Below are 21004 nucleotides of genomic sequence, written 5' to 3'. Positions count from 1 at the left end.
CATATGAGACCATAGTCATGCCCCATTGCCTGACGACCTCAGCCAGCGGTCTCACGTAGATGTTAAACAACGTGGGACTCAGCGAGGATCCTTGCGGCACCCCCTGTTTCAAAGGATGGAATTGGGACTGGAACGGTGGGACAGCAACGCTAAAGAAACGATCGTCTAGAAAAGACCGGAACCACTGGAGGGCAGATCCACCCAGCCCAATCTCCTCCAGGCGATGCAACAGGATAGGATGCGAGACAGTATCAAACGCAGCGCTCAAGTCCAATAAGACGAGCGCTGCTGTCTGGCCCGCATCCATCACCGTGCGCAGATGTTCGGCCATGGAGAGGAGGGCGGTCTCCGTGCTGTGCCCAGCACGGAACCCATTCTGGGTGGGATCCAAGATGTTAGCATGGATAAGGTGAGCCGAAAGAGCTTTGTTGACATGGGCCTCCAACACTTTGGTCGGCCACGGAAGTAAGGAGATGGGCCGATAATTTTCGGGCTTGTCTGGATCCAGAGACGGCTTCTTCAAAATAGGAGAGACCACTGCCCGCTTCCAGCTAGCAGGTACCGTGCCTGATTCCAGAGAGATGTTAATCAGGGAGTGGACCACGGCCCGTCCCACAAACGACGGCTCCCTAAAGAGAGTCGCAGTAAGTGGATCAGCGGGGGACCCTGATTTGACCTGCAGAGCCAGAAGGTTAAACCCCTCAGGTGTCAGCGGGGGCAGCACGTGCAGGGTGGAATCACCATAGATGTTAATCGGGGTCTCAACTGGAGGCTCTGTACAAGGGAACGTCCGATAGATGTTTTGGACCTTTTCCAAAAAGAAACAAGCCAGAGCCTCACAGTGAGTGGTGGAGCCAGTCGTAGTAGTACAAGCACGCTTTGCCAGGAGATCCTTCATTACTTTAAAGATGGTTTTAGAGGGGTTAGAGCTGTTGCCGAATTCAGTAGCATAATAAGCTGCTCGAGTTTGGCAAACAGCCCGATGGTAAACTTTGACGGAGGCGAGATAAATAACCTTTTTCCCGGTATCGTACGCCTTCCGCCAAGCCCTCTCTGCTCGCCTACAGCTACCCTTGAGTGAACGTAGGGCGCCATCGTACCACGGGCTGGAATCCCTAGAGCTGACTTTACAGGCGGTAAGAGGAATAAGGGCGTCAAGCGCTTTGGAGATCCAGGAGCAGAACTTCTCGTAGCCAGAATCCACCAGCAGCGGAAGATCTAAAGGCTCCTCGGCGAGGACCCGGTGTAAGTCCTCCAGCCGTAATTTACTCCATTGCCGCCTAGTAACCAGCTTAGCCGGGGGAACAACAATCATTTCCGGCAGAGGGGTACGAATGGAGACCAAGGAGTGGTCCGTCCAGCCAAGAGGAGTGACGGCGGAGACAGCAGCGTCTGCCAAATTAGTGAAAAAAGGATCTAAAGTGTGGCCGCCTGTATGAGTAGGCTGTCGGACCAATTGCACCAGTTGAAGGGCCTCCAGGTCAGCGAGAATACCGCTAACCGAGGGGGAGGTGAGGTTCTCAAAGTGTAAGTTGAGGTCTCCCAAGATCGAAAAATTGGGGCAGCCTACTGCCAAGGAGCTAACCATGTCGGGGAGGGCCGCTCTAAACGCCACATCACTCCCAGGGGGGCGATAAACCACCATCCCCGAGAGTGTGAACTGTGGGGTGACCGAGATTTTAAACACCGCACTTTCACATCCCGCAATGGTCAGACCAGACCAACTACCAGTAAGGCCAGGTCGCAAGGCCAACGCAATGCCCCCTCCCCTGGTAAGTCGATTAAGAGTAAAAACCGAAAAATCAGAGGGAAAAGCCAGGTTGATAATGGCCACATCATCATCCTTCAACCACGTCTCGGTGATGGCTACGATGTCCGGGGCCTCTTCCTGTATCAGGTCATACACGGCCTGATAATGCAGCACCAGAGACCTGGCGTTCAGGCTGAAGATGCGAAGGGAGTGCTCGGCGGGGTTTCCACTGAAAGAAACCGCCGGATTTTCGTGTGAGCTCAGGGTAGGGGGATCCAAAGACCACCTTCCACACGCACAGTGAAAGGGGCCCGCTAGAGGGTGTATTGGGGGAAGGGTACAACTCACAGTTGAGCGTCCTATACCCCGCAGGGTGTCACCAGTATACACCAGCATGGTAACGAGAGCCAAGACTAACTCTCCTGGATCCCAACTGCCCGCCGCGCCCAGCGCGTCCAGGCGCAGACGGGCAGGACTCAGGCACGACTCCGGCATGCGACGGCGTCCCAGCTGCGCGTTCCCGCTGCGCGGGAAAGAGCAACTTTAAATAGGCGCCGGAATGGAGGGGGGAGCGCGTGGACGCTCCAAGATGGCGCCCGCCGAAGAAAGCGAGTTCCCAAGCCAAGATGGCGCTGGTCGCCGATCCACTCACAGTCCCCGGACCACCCACAGAACCCGGGCCCACCGAAAACGGTGGTGAAGATTCCTGAATTAAGTGCAGGTAAGAGGGGGGGGAGAGCCCAAGTGGAACACAGTTAAAAAGCAGACAAAATGCGAGCAAAACAAAAACGCGCTAAATGCGTCAAAATAATACAGATAAAAGTATCAGCGCTTAAAACCGCAGCGCGGTAGATTGCCACCTAGCCAGTTAATTTATAACACTAGAAAATAAATTATCAATGTCACAGAGGAACTAGGAATTTATGACTGCCTTTTTCAGTTTCCTGAAATGTTCAACTGTTTGACATCTGATTACCAGCTCCAGCAAACAATTTGTTTAATTAGTGGTAGCAGTATCACAGACAAAGTAAGAGTTTCTGACTCCAGTGCATTTGATATCTTACTTGATGGATGGCGCTAACAAAGAGTTTGTTGAAACCTGGAAGCCTCTTACAGACTTTGAGAGCAGACCACTTACCAGCATCATAAACATACTTCATCCCTTTAATAAGTGGTCTCTGTACACTTCGAAACACCCTTTTGGTACAGGGTAACATAGGGTAATACGCAAACTGGAGAGCGATGAAACATATTCTGCAAAACACTTTCCGGAGGGATACAAGTTAAAGGGCAATGGCATGGATTATGGTTTTATTATTTCACTTGTAAATGTAAAACACTAAGAAAAACCTTTTTTTATATTTTAAATAAAAAAGAAATAAAATGGCCATTTAGGACTTGAACAATTTACGGAGCAACCTGAAAGAGATTCCAATGTTAACATCACTGTTAGATATTTAAGCCAGAGCTCAATCAACCCTTTCTCCTGGCTTTACCTTTGATAGAGAATATTTATTAGGAGGTGTTAATTAGTGGTCAATTCTAAAGAGAAAGGTCCTTAGTGCTTCAGAGAGGACAATTTTTAAGGTTAATTACATCTGTTTATTGGTATCATTATCCTCATACTCATAGCATTATCCTATGTGAAAAAAGACAATAATATTGTACTTGTAATGTTTTTATTTGCCATTGCTCACTTAATAACATAAGCTTAAAATGAATATGTTAAAAAGGGGGAAGAGTCATATTTGTCTATAGTAGTAATGCTGCCACATTGATTAACAGAAATAATTTCCTGTGCATTGTTTTTCCCTACATCATGTTTTTTTGTTGTTTTCAGCATACACATGTTCCCAGACTCATTCCCTTAATAACGAGTAACTGTTCCTCAAAATCAGTTGCGGTGCGCAGGTAGGTATCATCTTCAAGCATAATGTTTTTTTACCTGTTGCAGTTTATTCCAGTCTAATTATTAGGCTGCTCATTTTTATTATTTCTTTATATCGTTTTACCGTAAGGGTACTTGTGATTAGTCTGACAACACTGACTGAAAGAAAAAAAAGGAAAGTCTATTTGCAATAATATTATAGACCCTGCTGTTGAATCATAATATTGTTTTTAAAGATTTAGCATGTTTGTGCTTTTCTTTTAAAAGAATAGGTAGTATGACTGAATGATTACATACTTTCAAAGCACACTGTCACTCTAAGCAGAGCTTCCTGGTGCTGCTTCAGATACTAGATGATTTACTAACACCTACAAGAAAGTCGAACCATTTGCATCCAAGTTCCAAGGATCAAATTCAGAGCTAAAAGTCATCCAGTCAGCCATTTACTTAAGTCATCATATAAGGAAAAAAGACGTTTTAAAAAGACATTTTTTAAGGGCAGATTCATTCTATATGAATTTGTTTCGCTGCTTGATGAGTTTATTGCCATACCAAAAACAAAGCAAATGCAACCTCCGTTGCCTGGTACTCACATGGCTACCAGGACACCCATGATCTAATTTATAACTTCAATATTCCTTGATCTCTGTTACAGAATGCTATAATATCTGAACAACCACATCCCATGAAATTGACATCTAAGAAGTAAATAAGTTCATTCTGTTGGAAACTTTTAACTGCAGATTTTTCACCTTGTGTGAATACCCCCAGATGCCAGACTGGATCGAGATAATTTTCTTCAACTATCCCCTCACACGTCAGCAGGTGGTGTCGTGAGGTTCTGCATTGGACTGTCCTGCCCCAGATGTGTAATTTGGGCCCCCACATAATCTCCGACTCCACAAGGTGTTGCAAGTTCCTTTTTTTCTGCGCCTTCCTATGCAGCGATGGAGCGATCTTCATTGAATTCTTTCAGGCTTGACAGCCAATACTTGCACTGTTTCTAGTATGCAAGGGGCAAGTCTTGATGTGGCGTTGTGTGAACATGCATTTGTATGAATCCGAAATCCTTTGATTGGCGACAGTTGAAGGCTATTGATTTTCCTTCTGCAACAGTGAATGTTATAGTGGCAGCCAGGTATCACAATGTTCGCCCCTCTATGCTGGATTCTTAGAGAAAATTATTTTCTAGTCTTCCTGAAATATCCAACCGTTACTGGCACGATTGTCTGACATATTACCACCTGCTTTGATGCGCTTTGTAAAAGAACTGGCCTATATGTTTTCGGTAATGTCATTTGTGATGCCTCAATAGGATCTCAATCTGGTTTTCACTTTTCTCAAGTGCACGCCATTTGATCCAGTCCTCAACTGCCATCTTTGACAGTTCAACTTGAGGATGGCGTTCCTAATAGCGATAGCTTCAGCGCATCACAGATACAGGTAGACCTACAGGCTCTATCTGTAGAGGAACCTTATACTACCTTCTTCCCGGACAAGCTAGTGCTCAGGACTAAAGCAACACTTCTCCCGAAATTTGTCATGCCTTTCTGCATAGAACAGTCCATTACCCTCCCAGCTTTCATCGCTCTGCCTCATCCCTCTAAAGAAGAAGAGAGACTCTTTTGGTTAGACCTAAAGAGAGCTTTGAACTTTTACTTTGATCATACCAAAAACCATCGGTGGATCATCAGCTCAAATGAAAAGATGTGCAGAAGAGAACCATTCTCTGGATGGATTATCCTGTGTATCACAATATGCTACTGACTGGCCAAGAAACTGCCTCGGAAGGCCGACGCACACATTGTACCAGAGCTAAACCTGCTACCACTGTGCTAGTGCTCGGTGTTCCACTCATTGATATGTACCAGGCTGCTACGTTGCCATCAGTTTTTGTTGTGTGCCAGGCTACTACGTGGACTTCAGATCACACATTAACCAAGCACTACTGCCTGGATAGCCAGGTCCAGCGGGTGGGGCATATTGCTTTTCCTGCATGATTTTCAGACCCACCACCTTTGTTGAAACTGCATTGGTATCTGTTCACAAAATTATTCTGTGGTAATTATCCAACAGAAGTGCAAATTACTTATCTTTGGTAATGCTTTGCTGGTACTCTTAACAGCTGATTCCTCACACAACCCACCATCCTCCACGTACTGTAAAATTGACTCTTCTAGTTCATGCTAATAAGATTCTATCTTCGAGGTCTGCACACTTGAACAATATGATTACTAAGGCTCCATGTCAGCGGTGAGGACAGATAACAGAAAGAAACTGATGTCAGCATGCGCAGGTGTTGATTACATGGCAGCCCAATATCACCAGTGAGATTGATCTGATGCAGAGCCACACAGTGCCATTTGCCGATGTGCAATGGAATTGCCAAAATAATTTCTCTGGATCCAGTCTGGCGTCTGGGGATATTCACTAGCTGAGGAATCTGCAGTTGAATAGTCACCAGAAAGGGCGTTACCAAAGGTAAGTAACTTGTTCATTAATTTGCAATGAGCTTAAGCCACTTATCGATCTTCTCTCGCTCTCATCAGAAAGTAGCACATCCACTTTCAAACCTGCAGAATCGCACCTTGACCTTTATCATTGTGGTTGCTTGGATCACTTATCCTGTTATTATCAACATCCCATCACTCCCTTTCCTGCTTTTCAGAACTTGGAATCTAACAGCTTTACTCCTCGTCTCTCCAAATCCATGGCAGTTATATTATTTTCTTAATTTCTTATGATGAAATAGCAGTTTTATGCAAGTAAGTGTAACGTGATAATTTTTCTGGACCACCATAAGCACTGACTTTTTGAACAACTGAATTTTTGACCAGTTCCTTGATATTCCATGTTTGTTCTGAAAAACTGGTTACACCATTAACTTTGTGGTCCACCACTCTGATGCATACATAAGGGGTAGTTTCCTTTAGGATCTCCCCCCACTGCAGTAGGGGGGTCATGGGCAACTACCCCCCCCCCCCCCCCCAAATAAAAAAAATATATATATATATATATATATATATATATATATATATATATATATATATATATATATACACAAAATCCCACAGTCCTTGGGATTCACACATGAAGAGCACTCAAAGCCAATACAGCGTGGTTTTGCCAAGAGATTTATTACATAAACTTTCTGCAAAAAAAAAATATATATATATAAAGGTTGCTCCCGCAATTGAAGACACCCACGCGCCGTTTTCTCTATTCGCCTTTAATGGTGAAACAGGCAGCAGCTCCAATGTTTATCTCTTCCTCAGCCAAATTTCGCCATCTCTACCATACGCGTTTCGGGTGTTTTCGCCCTTGTTCACTGGTCTGGCTTCTCGGTGGACTGACAGCTTTGCAGTTAATATTCATGCCTGAGGTGTTTCCTCTGGTAATCCCGCCCACATGGCGCTTTGCATTATTGTTTATGTAGTCCTTTTAAATCTATAGTAGTGCTTGCTGTCAGTTTCCTTCCGTAATTTTCACCTTCGGGTTGCTGATTTGTAGTATAAACAACGTGCTGCTTCTCTTGCGCCTCGTCTTACCAGCTACCGCGCTCCTTTTACGTGCTCCATTTTCACTGAGCACAAGGACCCGCTCACGAGCGGGGGGACCTTTTTTCATATTAAGTGGCCGGCTCAGGGTCACGAGGACAACCTTGTGAGCGGGTCCTTGTGCTAACTTTACAAAAAGTCCTGCCGCTGCTCCGTCAGGGCGACTTCCTGGCCACCCTGGACCTCAAGGATGCGTATTTCCACATTCCCATTCACCCCAGTCACAAGAAGTATCTCAGGTTCACAATCAATGGTCAGCATTACCAGTTCAAGGTTCTGCCGTTCGGGGTCACGACTGCTCCAAGAGTTTTCACCACATGCTTGGCAACTGTGGCGGCACACCTTCGCAGAGAAGGTGTTCACGTGTACCCCTACCTGGACGACTGGCTCGTGCAGGCCACATCTGGCGAGCAGTCCGGTCGCGACATGTCACGTACAATTCACCTCCTTCACAGTCTGGGGTTCTCTCTAAACTAAACTACGCAAAGTCTCACCTGCAGCCGGCCCATGTGCAACAGTACCTGGGGGCGACACTAAACACTCAGTTGGCCACGGCGCAGCCGAACCCAGCCACGGTCAACAGCATGCAAACGCTCATCCGGAGGTTCCAACCTCAGCGATCCCTCCCAGCGCAAGTTTTCATGCAACTGATCGGCATGATGGCATCCTACATATTCATTGTCCCGCACGCGAGGGTGCACATGCGACCCCTTCAGGAATGCTTAGCCCGTCAGTGGAACCAGGCTCATGGCCATCTAAAAGACCTAGTGTTGGTGACCGGTCGTGCTTACAGCTCTCTGCATTGGTGGAACCCACAAAACCTTTGCAGGGGACGACCGTTCCAAGAGCCTGTCCCACAGATAGTGCTAACAACGGACGCATCTCTCCTGGGTTGGGGAGCGCATGTCCTCCACTACACAGTGCAGGAACTGTGGACAGCACAACAGCAAAGGATGCATATCAATGTGTTGGAACTGATGGCGATCTTCATGGCACTAAAGGCATTCAAGTTGCACCTGTGCAACAAGGTCGTGTTAATCCGGACGGACAACATGACCGCCATGTATTACATCCAGAAGCAGGGAGGCACGCACTCCCCGCAGCTGTCTCACCTAGCCCAGAGCATGTGGAAGTGGTCCATTCAAAGGAACATCTTCCTCATGGCTTAGCATCTCCCGGGTGTCGACAACCATATGGCGGACCTGCTCAGCAGGCACAGTCATCAGATGCACGAGTGGGAGATCCACCCGTCAGTTCTCCATCCGTTCTTCCAACAGTGGGGTCATCCGGACATCGACCTCTTCGCCACAAGCGAGAACGCAAAATGCCCAAACTTCGCCGCCAGGTTCCCACACCCGCAGTCTCAGGGCAATGCGATATGGATGAACTGGTCAGACAGATTTGCGTACGCTTTTCCGCCAGCCCCCCTCATACCTCTGGGGGCGCGCAAACTGCGACAACACTCCATGACGCTCATCCTAGTTGCTCCAACGTGGGCACGGCAGGCTTGGTACACCACGTTCCTGGAACTTTCAGTGGTGCCTCACCAACGGCTGCGTCTCACTCCCGGCCTCCTCACTCAGAGCCATGGAGACATTCAGCACCCAGATCCCCAGCAGTTGAACCTTGCGATTTGGCTCCTGAGGTCATAGAGTTTGGGTACCTGAACTTGCCTCCTGAGTGCATGAACATCATCAAGGAGGCAAGGCGACCAACTACCAGGGCCTGCTATGCAGCCAAATGGAAGCGGTTTGTTATTTACTGCTCCAACAATGACATTAATCCGTTGGACGCGTCTACGCAAAACATCATATGTTACTTGTTGCATCTGTACCAATGCAACCTTGCGTACAGCTCCATCAGGATCCATCTGGCGGCCATAGCCGCTTACCTTCAAAACAGGCAACACCTTTCCGTTTTCAGGGTACCAGCCATTAAAGCCTTTTTAGAAGGACTTAAGAGAGTAATCCCTCCCAGACACCCCCCTTCACCAGTCTGGAACTTGAATATCGTTCTCACCAGACTCATGGGGCCGCCCTTTGAGCCACTCCATTCCTGTGAAATACAGTTCCTCACCTGGAAGGTGGCCTTCCTGATAGCTATTACATCGCTGCGGAGGGTCAGTGAACTGCAAGCTCTCACAATTCAGGAACCCTACCTACAAATTCATGCCAATAGGGTAGTGCTTCGCACCAACCCTAAATTCAGGCCAAAGGTGGTTTCGCAGTTCCACCTTAACCAAAATATAGAACTGCCAGTTTTCTTTCCTAACCCAGACTCGGTGGCAGACAGAGCACTGCACACCTTAGATGTCAAAAGAGCTCTCCTGTATTACATCGACAGGACAAAAGACTTTCGAAAGACTAAACAACTGTTCTTTGCATTCTCTCCACAACATAAAGGCAACCCTATCTCCAAGTCGGGTATTGCCAGGTGGATTGTTAGATGTATCCAGATCTGTTACCAAAAAGCTAAGCGCACATTAACAGTTCCCCCCAGAGCGCATTCCACACGCAGGTTAGTGGCTTCCATGGCTTTCCTAGGTAATATTCCTCTAGAGGACATTTGTAAAGCAGCCACATGGACCACCATACATACATTTACCAAACACTACTGCGTAGATTTACACTCCAAACAGCAAGCTGCTGTAGGACAAGCTGTTCTCAGAACTCTCTTTCAGACTGCTGCAGCTGGCACGGGCACCCGCCGGTAAGGAGGTAACTGCTATTTATTCTATGCACAGATATGAATTCAGCAGCCCTCATGCCTCGAACGGAATATGCTACTTACCAGTATGCATCTGTTCTTGGCATGAAGGGCTGCTGACATTCATATCGCCCGCCCTCCTCCCCGGTGCCTGTCGCAGCTGCAGCTCTCAGAAGATTTTTCAGGCATGGTCATCACTTTCAGTATTACACTCCATCTCTGCCACAATGGCGAAAAACAATCTGGGGATGGAGAGGATGCCCATGCGCACTGTAGTCCAGGGGAGGAGCCACCTATCTCGTGATACTTCGAAGACTCTTCCAGGACAACAATGTGCAATTATCCGGACCCAACACTAGGCGGCGATCTATGCACAGGTATGAATGTCAGCAGCCCTTCATGCCAAGAACAGATGCATACTGGTAAGTAGCATATTCCTTTCAACCGATGACTGGACTGTGATTTTCCGATTAATAACCATGGTGATGAGAAAATGAATAAGAGTTGATGGTGAGGTGGATAACTTGTAGTTGTAAATGCAAGATACAAAAAATGCTGTCAAGGAGATAATACAGTTGGGAGCTAATGAGAAGAAACATGAGCTCATTATTTAGGTTACCATTGATTTTGCTATGGTATTGGCCTGTAGTCAGTTTATAGGTGCTCCTGTATAAACTTATGTGTTCGAGGCATATGAGCTGCAGATCCTACATTTAGCAATAGATCGCCACCTGGTGTTGGGCTCGGATGATTGCAGGTTGTTGTCTACTTGGAAGAAGTCTTTTGTAGTCACGGGATAGATGACTCCTCCCTTGGACAATACTGAGCATGGTCATCGACTCCATCCTTAGATTGTTTTTTTACACCACTGGGTTCGGATGAAAGTTTTCCGCTCCGGCTAGAAAATACTTTTTCTGCTTTTTCGAAGTGAGAAACTTCAAACAAACTTCTTTCGACATCGAATAGACTTTCGACATCACCAGCTACATTCCGGTGCATCGACGAGGGCCATTGGGCCCATCGGCGCCGTGCGGCCTACGTCTCATGGACAGAACTCCATTCACGAGATGCCCGGTATGTCGAGCAGAATTCCCTCATAGCGACCATCACGAGGTTTGCAACCTCTGTCTCTCGCCAGAACACGACGAGTCGACCTGCACAGCCTGTGCCTCCTTCCGATCGAAGAAGACCATCCGGGATTGGAGGGCCCGTCGACACGAAATGAGGAGATCAGCACCAGCACCAGAGGCCATCTTTGAAGAGGAGATCGTCGAAGAAGACGTCTCCGAGGACGAATATCCAATCGAAGATATCTCCGAGGACGAGGCTCCACTCGGCGCAGAGGAGGACTCCCCTGATCTCCAGATAATATCGGGGGCAGAGGATTCGGACGATTCGATTCCATCTCGACAACCCGTGAGTACATCTGCCCCTGCACGACAGACATTACCCAAACAGAAGGCAACGGTCAGCACTCCGCCCATGGGGCCCAGTCGAGACCGACATTTAACCTCTAACGCCCCGCCTTCCGGCCCGGCTCCGAGGAAAGAGAATACGCCTTCCGGTGCCTCTGCAGCGAAGAAACACCATGTGCCAGTTACACTTCCTCCATTGGCACCAAAACATCCTTCGACACTGAAGGACGCGTAGGCACCGAAAACAAGACACCCTTCGGCGCCCAAAGACCAGGACACTTCGGCACCCGTACCATCGGTGTCGAAGCCAAAACCTGTACCAAACCCGAAAGATTTGACTCCGAAACCTTCCGGTTAAAAATAACGGAGAGGGCGTGGCCAAGATGGCGGCTTAGGAGGACGTGTAATCCGGAGGCTCCCCGTCCTGAGCCCATTGCCTGTGGAGCGCAGGTGGAGAACACAGACACTGGAGGGGGCCGGCCCGGCTCCGAGGCCCAAGGAGAGCCTAGGGCGGAAAGAGGCACCACAAGCTCGGCAAGAGAGACCAGGAGACGCCCCGGCTGAGGCCTACCCGCCGGGAGCCTCCGAACCCGAGGCTGCAGAGAGCAAGTCACGTGGCCTGGTGGCCTGCGGCGAGGCCGTCCTCGGCAGAGGGTGCGAGGGAGCTACATCGCCAGGGGCCTCCGGTGAGTGAAAGGGAAGCTGGGCCCCACTGACTCTTCGCCCCTAAAGAGAGACCCTGACAGGATTGGAGGGGGACACTGCGGGCACTGCGACTGGGGGGGGGCCCCCTCGACGACATCGGGCGCCCCACCACTGGTGCATCTTAGGGCTGGGAGGCTGAATTCTGGGTGCACACCCCTGTGGCAGCGTGTGAAGAAGGGGGGCTTGGATCACTCCCCGATACCAGTGACGAGTCCGGGGCCCCGAGGATCGGGGTGAGGGGGCTTGCAGCGGAATCACGGAACGGAGAGGCGACCTCGGGCCTGCGTCAGCCCCTGCCCAGCACTTTAAGGAGACACCCCCCAGCTCTCAGGAGAGCGACGGCAGCAGGGGGGACGCAGCGCGCCTGGAGCCATTGGGGGAGCCACAGGTGCGGGCGCTGGACTGGGAGAGGTGACCCACAGGGGGTTCGCTGGGGTCCCCGAGCGAGCTGGCTCCTGGCACATCATTAGCCCTAGAAGGATCGTCTGCACTTCCGACGAGCAGGTGGAGGCCCAGGCGGTGGTGACGGGCGAGAGGGAAGATGGCGGCCAACAATCGTAAGGGGAACCGCACCATCACGGACCTGCTGTCCAAAGGGACTTCCAAACCCGAAAAGAGCCCGGACAAGCAGACTCTAGGGCCCCCAGCTAAAGGTGCGGAGCGAGATGGGGGGGAGGCCCCGGCAACCAAGGCTTTTATGGAGTCGCTCTTCACCTCACTCAAGGAGGACATTCAATCCCTCCGACAGGACATGGCGGGGGAGTACAGGGAGCTACGCCGTGATGTGGGTGACCTGGGGGAACGAGTGGCAGCTAATGAACTTTCTGGACAAGCTAGAAGTGAAGAAGTGGAATTCCTCCGACAGGAGATTGTCCGGCTTAACGACCAGCAGACCGACCTCCAGTCCCATACGGAGGACCTGGAGAATCGTTCCAGGCGGAACAATATCAGGGTTCGGAACGTGCCCTCCTCGGCGGAGGGGGGAGATGTCGCAGGCTATCTCCAGGGTCTGCTCCGGGCAGTCCTAGAGGTGGGGGACGACTTCGAGATCCGCATCGATAGGGCACACCGGGTGGGCCCGGCCCGTAGATCGCAGGGGCCTCCCCCTGACATCCTAGCTTTTCTGCCCGACTATGCCTTAAAGGAACGCATACTGAAGGCGGCACGCCTCAAGCAGCCCTTTCACTACCAGGGCCATGCTCTGGAGCTCTTTCAGGACCTCTCGGTGATCACGCTGCAAAAGCGAAGAGCCTTCAAACCCGCCACCACGTTCCTGCGCAACGAAGGGGTCCAGTATTCCTGGGGTCACCCCTTTAGACTGATCTTTCGCTGGAATGGGACCCTTCATCAATTGCGTTACCTGAAAGACACTTGCTCAGTGCTAGGGATCCCGTGCGAGGACCCGCACCTCGGCTCGGAGGGGGCTGGAGGCGCTGCGGGGTCTCCAGCTTCATCCTCCCAAGTAACGAGCGACGGCTGGCAGAAGGTACGGCGCGGCCGCTCATCAAGAAAACCATTCAAGCCTGACCCAAAGACAGTGGAACAGGAGAAAGCAGCGGCGATTCAAGAAGTCTCCAGAGACACGGGGGCTGGTACTTGAGGTCCGGTAAGGGGGTTATGCATAGCAACCTGCTGCGCGAGGGTGGGGGAGTAGGGCGGGGAGTCTCGAACCGTCGAGCCGCCACTGCCCAATACCCACTACAAGTACTTTTTTGACTGCAGTTCTGGACTGGAATGATGGGGTCAGAGGTTCTGGCCCGGACTTGGGGCCTCCAGTTCGGGTTAATCGTTCTGTTCCTGTGTTGGGAGGGGGTTGGGGGGGGTTGGGGGGAGGGTGGGTTTGGTGAGGTGCTACTACAGGGTGGTTTTCGGGGCCTTCGGATCTCTAAGGAATGGGGGACGGTCGGGGGCCCGGGCCGGTGCGGAATTGAAAGAGTGACCTTAAAGGGCTATCCCGGCGCCTCCGCCGAATGCTGTGGGTTGGGGGGGTTGGGATGTGAGGACTGTGGAGGTGCACTGGGTGGGGGGGGGGGTTCTGGGGTGGGCACCTGTAGCGCATTGGTCCGGATCTGTCTCTAAATGCCTATAACGATTGGAACATGGAATGTTAAGGGCCTAAACTCCCCGCAGAAACGACAGAGTGTGGACATATGTGCTAGACCATCACTTAGATATAGTAGCGCTGCAGGAAACTCATCTCCTGAAGTCGGAAGACCATCGCCTCAAACACAAGAAATACCCCCTTATATATAAAGCCTCGGCGACCACCAAGCAGAAAGGGGTAGCGCTACTGTTTAGTCCGGCCACACAATTTGAACCTATGTGCACTCAGAGTGACAAGGAAGGGAGGTGGATCATGGTCAAGGGCCGGCTGAAGGGTAAAGTTTGCACTCTGGTGTCAATATATGCCCCCAACACTGGCCAAAAGGGCTTTTTGCATACACTACTGGGTAAAGTGACAGATTTTGCAGAAGGGCCTGTTCTTCTGATGGGGGACTTTAACCTGGTTTGGCATCCAACACTAGATAGTACACACACTAGGAGAGCTGACATGGGCATATTCCCGGACTCTACCCAGGCGCAGATAGGGGACATGGGACTCCTAGATAGCTGGCGTGTGGCACACCCGAACACGCAAGACTTTTCGTTTTACTCCCATGTGCACCAAACTTACTCCCGCCTAGACTACATCTTCTTCAGCCAGTCCCTCCGGGGTTCCTTACAAGACGCAAAGATCCTCCCCATTTCTGTCTCGGACCATGGGATGTACACTGTCTGTTTGACCTGGCTAGGTTGCGCCCCAAAACCGGCACGGTGGTACTTCCCGGAAGCACTAGTGAGAGACAAAGATTTGTGCATGCAACTGAGGGGGCCATCGGGGAGTTCTTCTCCCTCAATAACCCAGAGGAGACCTCTGAATATAACACGTGGGACACGTTCAAGGCGGTTATTAGGGGTAAATTCATTGCACTTAACTCGGCACTTAATAGACAGCGTGCTAAAGAAAGGGAAGGCCTGGAACAGGAGCTATCGAAGACCGAACAGACACATAAGCAGACTCCCACCAGGCAAACGCAGAGAGCGCTCACGGCCCTTAGAGGTAAATTACGAGCCATATACAACAATAGGGCGGAGTACACTCTTCTTAAACTGCGCAGCCTAGCCTACACACAGGGGGACAAGGTGGGGAAGCATCTGGCCAGACAGTTAAAGGATAAGAGGGAGAGGGAATATATCGGGGGCATTCGAGATGGTGCGGGGGACCTTCAACACAGAGACGAGGACAAAGCAGATCTCTTTCTAGAGTTCTATGCGTCCCTCTAGACAGCGGACGCCCCAGACGCAGAATGTCAGGACGCCTTCTTGAGGAACCTGCCCGTCCCTCAAGTGTCCCCGGAATGGAACGACCTCCTTGTAGCCCCTATTACCCTAGAGGAGGTCCTAGTGGCGATCAAAGCCCTTAAGGCTCATAAAGCACCGGGGACGGATGGATTCACGGCAGTCTTGTACAAGACCTTCACCACTGAGATTGCGCCTCACCTGGTCCGCCTGTTCAATTGCATGGCTACGGAGGGCAACTCAGCGGCCTCCATGTGCGAGGCGGTGATCTCGGTCATTCCCAAGCCAGGCAAGGATCCCTCCCACTGCGCCTCATATAGGCCAATTGCCCTCCTCAACATAGACGCCAAACTTTACTCCTCTATTCTGGCCACGAGACTGGGCGACCTTATGCCCCTTATCATCCACCCTGACCAGTCTGGCTTCATCAAAGGGAGGCAAACGCACGACAACACTAGGCGCATCATTCATTTAATAGAGAAGGCCAATCGATTTAAAATCCCCGCAGTGCTGATAGGTCTGGATGCAGAAAAAGCATTCGACCGGGTGGATTGGAGCTTCCTGTGGTCCACCTTGCGGCGGTTTGGCTTCTCCCCTCACTTTCTTACTATGCTCCAGGCCAACTACAGGCACCCGCGCTCTAGGGTCTCGGTCAACGGGGTGCAATCGGCCCCCTTTGACCACTCCAGGGGGACGAGACAGGGTTGCCCCTTGTCCCCCTTGCTCTTCGCCCTTAGCATAGAGCCCCTAGCTATAGCGATCCGGGAACACCAGGGCATAGAAGGTCTACCCTTCACCGGGGAGGCCCACAAAATCTCGCTCTTCGCGGATGATGTCCTCTTATCTCTGTCCAATCCGCTGGGGTCCCTCCCGCACTTGCAGGAGGTGCTAGTCTCCTTTGAGGGAGTTGCAGGCTTCAGGGTGAACCTGACCAAACCCTCCATCCTCAACCTGACTCTTTCTCCGCCTGTAGCCGCGCAGCTTAAAGCGCTATCTCCACTCAACTGGACGCCCTCCTCGCTACAGTATCTGGGGGTCCAATTGACCCCCAAACTCAATCAATTATATTCAGCCAACTACCCTGGGCTCCTTACCCGACTCCAACAAGATCTGTCCCGTTGGAAACCACTTTTCCTCTCCTGGCTGGGACGCATTCACGCCGTCAAAATGACCCTCCTACCCAAGCTCCTCTATCTGTTCCAGGCACTCCCCATAGAGCTGGAGGAAGACTTCTTCAAGCGTCTTAAGACCATGCTCCTGAAGTTTGTGTGGCAGGGGGGGAGGGTACGCTTCTCCTTTTATATGCTAAGGCGCCCGCACCGAGAGGGGGGGGGCAGGGCTTCCGGACCTTCGTCTCTACTATAAAGCGGCTCATTTGCGCGTCCTGGTTGAGTGGGCACAGATGGAGTCGGAAAAGCACTCGCTCCATATGGACCGCAGCGTAGCGGGCAGGACGATCTGGGATCTGGTATGGCGCGCTAAGAAGGACAGGCCCCTCAATGCGTACATCAGTACCCCTACACGCACTACCCTCAAAGTGTGGGACACTGTGGCTGGCAGGGAGGGTTGGACGTCCTTCCCATCACCGCTCACCCCGATCCATTTCAACCCTTCCTTACCCCCGGCGATTCGAGAGGGACCTTTCGATGTCTGGAGGACGGGGGGCTGTCTCGCACTCACACACCTGTTCCACGACTATGACCCACTCACCTTTGACAATTGTTGGGGGTTCACGTGTTCTAGGTAAAATTGTCCACCTTCAGCGGTCCTGGCGCTTTGGGAACGCGGGAAGGGCTAAGGCTCTCACTGGTAGGGCCGGAGCGTTGTGATTGGGAGGGCCGGCCCTCCGCAGGAGTATTGTGCTGTGTCATAACATTGGGGGATTCTTCCTTCTGGACTCTGCTGAGACTCGACCCTGGCAGCCCGAGAGCTGACTGTTATAGACGGACGGTGCATGGTCCAGGGGTTTCTAGAGTTGTGGATAACTGTTGACCCCCTCATCTGGCTAAGCTTTGATTGCAATGCTCCTTGTCTTATGGGCCCCTGCGTGGGCATGTTGGCGGTTTGTGCCTTGCATATTTCTTTTCGAATGTGGACAACAATAAAATCTGTTTACAAAAAAAACAAAGAGGAGAAGCCATTTTCCTGCGCCACATGATCAGCAAAACCTGTCTCCACGCTGAAACCTCTAATATCGGTACCAAAGACCCCAGATAAGGCTAAACAACCTTCGGCACCGAAAACATTGCCAAAAGACTCAGTTACTCCTCCTAAGGCAAAAAGCACTAAACAACCCCTAAAGGCTCCGAAAAACACGACGCCGAAGAAGATCATAGAAGAGGAAGAACTGTTTAGACCAGATCCTAGACAGAAAAAGGTCCATATTAATCCAAAAACTGGACATGTGGAAGCAATTCCTTATAAGAAGAGACAAGCAGACACACCACTTACACCTGTGGTTCCTGCCAAAAAGGACTGTGCAACTTCTCCAATGCACCCTTCCTCTCCTATTTCTCCATATGTGGAACCTATAACTTTTCCTATTCAATCTCCTGCATCATCACACCACACTGATGAGGAATATGATTTGGGTGGGGGGGGGTGATGTTCCAGAGCCACATACCTACCCTTTAGATGAGGATGTTAACACAGAATACCTTAAGGATGATGATGCATATAATTTTGCACCAAATAATGCACCAGACATCCCTGATCCTCAGTACTACCCAACAAAACCTTCCCCTACAGAGGATAGTATTGGTTTTAATCATTTATTAAACAAAGCTGCACTTTACCATGGGGTTCCTATGCACTCTGATGCCATTGAGGAGGACTTCTTGTAAGACACTTTCGAACAGTCACAATTGTCTACCCAAATATTACCAATGATCAAGGGAGTCATTAAACATGCTCCAGAGATTTTTAAAGATCCAGTACGGTGTAGGGTGCTAAATCCTAGAATTGAGAAAAAGTATAGGCCAGCACCAGCAGATCCAGTATACATTAAGGGCCATCTGCCATTAGACTCCTTGGTAGTGTCAAATGTACGCAAAAGGGCCAATTCTCAAACTTCTGGGGACACACCCCCGCCCGACAAAGTCCAAAATTATTGATGCGTCAGGGAAACAAATTGCTGCTCAAGCAACAAACATATGGCGCATAGCAAATACAAAGGCTTTACTCTCACGCTACAACAGGGCTAATTACGATCAACTAGAAAAGTTAATGGAACACCTACCAGATCAACACAAGGATCTGGCAGCAGAACTTTTACAGGAGGGCAAATTAATTTCTAATGCCTCAATTAAATGAGCACCAGATGTGGCTAACACAGCATCCAGAGCAGTGAACACTAGTGTTATTCTCAGGTGTCACGCATGGTTACGCATTTCGGGTTTTAAGCCAGAGGTACAAACTACCATCCTAAACCAGCCCTTTAATCAGAACCAATTGTTCGGGTCGGAAGTAGATAATACATTAGAAAAGATGAGGAAAGACACAGACACCGCTAAGTCTATGGGGGTATTACAATCCACCCAAACTAGAGGTTCTTTTCGCCGCTCCTCTTATAGAGGAGGCTCCTAGCAGACCGGCGCAGACACAACATCATCTTTTATAACACACTTGCAGACCTCCTCTAATAAAGGCTATTTTAGAGGAGGATACAGAGGCAATAACAACAAGGGAAGAGGTAGAGGTAGTAACAACAACCGCTCCTCTTCCACTCCTAAACAGTGACTTCCCTCTGTCTCCCCTACAGTATTCCACTCCTGTGGGGGCAGACTTTCACAGCTCCTACCTGTCTAGAACTCAATCACAACAGACAGGTGGGTAAGACAAATTATCCAACATGGCTACTGCCTAGAACTCACAGCAACCCCCCCAAACATACCACCCAGGCAGCGTCCAATGTCTGCAGAACACATAACTCTGATTCAACAGGAAGTTCTAGCACTTCTACAAAAAGATGCTATTCAAGTAGTTTCGTTAGAAGAACATGGAACAGGAGTCTACTCCCTGTATTTCCTAATTCCAAAGAAGGACGGGACATTAAGACCAATTCTCAACCTCAGGCCCCTCAACCACTACATACAATCAGATCATTTTAACATGATCACTTTACAACAGGTACTCCCTTTACTACAACAGGGAGATTTTATATCCACACTAGACCTAAAGGACGCCTACTTTCACATTCCAATACATCCTGCGCACAGGAAGTATTTAAGGTTTGTCATACAAGGACAACACTATCAGTTCAAAGTCCTTCCATTCGGGGTCACAACAGCACCACAAGTGTTTACAAAGTGCTTAGCAGTAGTGGCAGCACATCTCAGAAGACCACAAATACATGTCTTCCCCTACCTCGATGACTGGCTCATAAAAGCAAGATCGTACAACCAGTGTGCACAACACACAAAACAAACAATTCAAACACTGCACAACTTACGATAAACGACACCAAGTCGCACCTAGTGTCTTCGCATATTCATCAATATCTAGGAGCTACTATAAACACATCGGTAGCTCTAGCGTATCCCAGTCAAGCCAGGATTCAAAGTATTCAGAACTTAGTCTCCCTTTTTCAATGCCAGCACTCTCTACAAGCGGTACAAAAGGGGGTGGTGATGGACGGAGCATCTGAATCAATCAAATACTCACACCCAGTCAAAAGATCTGGGTTTAATCCATCACCGTTCTTTAGCCCACTCTGCCACCCCAGTTCAGACATGGCTATATGCAAATCAGTCTGACCCTGTGCCTCATTGGACCAGTCCAGCCCGAACTGCCAAGCCATGTCTTCCCTGGACCGGAAACAAGCTTCCGCGGACCGGTTTCTGGCATTCCAGCCGTCGTCAGCCCGGCTTGCTTGAATCCAGTGGCAAAGTGAGCAAGTGACTCACGTCTGTGCATACCCTGCCACACTTATGGCGGCCAAAAGCAGTACAAAAGGGGGTGGTGATGGACGGAGCATCTGAATCAATCAAATACTCACACCCAGTCAAAAGATCTGAGTTTAATCCATCACCGTTCTTTAGCCCACTCTGCCACCCCAGTTCAGACATGGCTATATGCAAATCAGTCTGACCCTGTGCCTCATGGGAACAGTCCAGCCCGAACTGCCAAGCCATGTCTTCCCTGGACCGGAAACAAGCTTCCGAGGACCGGTTTCTGGCATTCCAGCCGTCTTCAGCCCGGCTTGCTTGAATCCAGTGGCAAAGTGAGCAAGGGACTCACGTCTGAGCATACCCTGCCACACTTATGGCGGCCAAAAGCGGTACAAAAGGGGGTGGTGATGGACGGAGCATCTGAATCAATCAAATACTCACACCCAGTCAAAAGATCTGGGTTTAATCCATCACCGTTCTTTAGCCCACTCTGCCACCCCAGGTCAGACATGGCTATATGCAAATCAGTCTGACCCTGTGCCTCATGGGAACAGTCCAGCCCGAACTGCCAAGCCATGTCTTCCCTGGACCGGAAACAAAGTGAGCAAGGGACTCACGTCTGAGCATACCCTGCCACACTTATGGTGGCCAAAAGCGGTACAAAAGGGGGTGGTGATGGACGGAGCATCTGAATCAATCAAATACTCACACTGGGTTCGGATGTATATTGGTTCCCTCTAGTCTGAATCGATAAA

At 50.1% G+C, this 21004-nt stretch overlaps 1 protein-coding gene across 48 annotated transcripts in view; it reads left to right on the top strand.

Moving 5' to 3' along the window:
• The window catches only part of CLASP2 (cytoplasmic linker associated protein 2), a 1795600-nt gene that overhangs the window by 760252 nt on the left and 1014344 nt on the right, over nt 1–21004 (top strand). For all 48 annotated transcript variants that reach the window (XM_086964693.1, XM_086964694.1, XM_086964709.1 and 45 more), the window contains one exon: nt 3591–3661. In XM_086964693.1, coding sequence (XP_086820819.1) covers nt 3591–3661 — 71 coding nt within the window. The remainder of the gene's footprint in view (nt 1–3590; nt 3662–21004) is intronic.

Source organism: Lissotriton vulgaris, chromosome 4_1, assembly GCF_964263255.1.
Source record: "Lissotriton vulgaris chromosome 4_1, aLisVul1.2, whole genome shotgun sequence".
NCBI classification, from domain to species: Eukaryota; Metazoa; Chordata; class Amphibia; order Caudata; family Salamandridae; genus Lissotriton; species Lissotriton vulgaris.
This window is presented reverse-complemented; position numbering and strand designations above follow the sequence as displayed.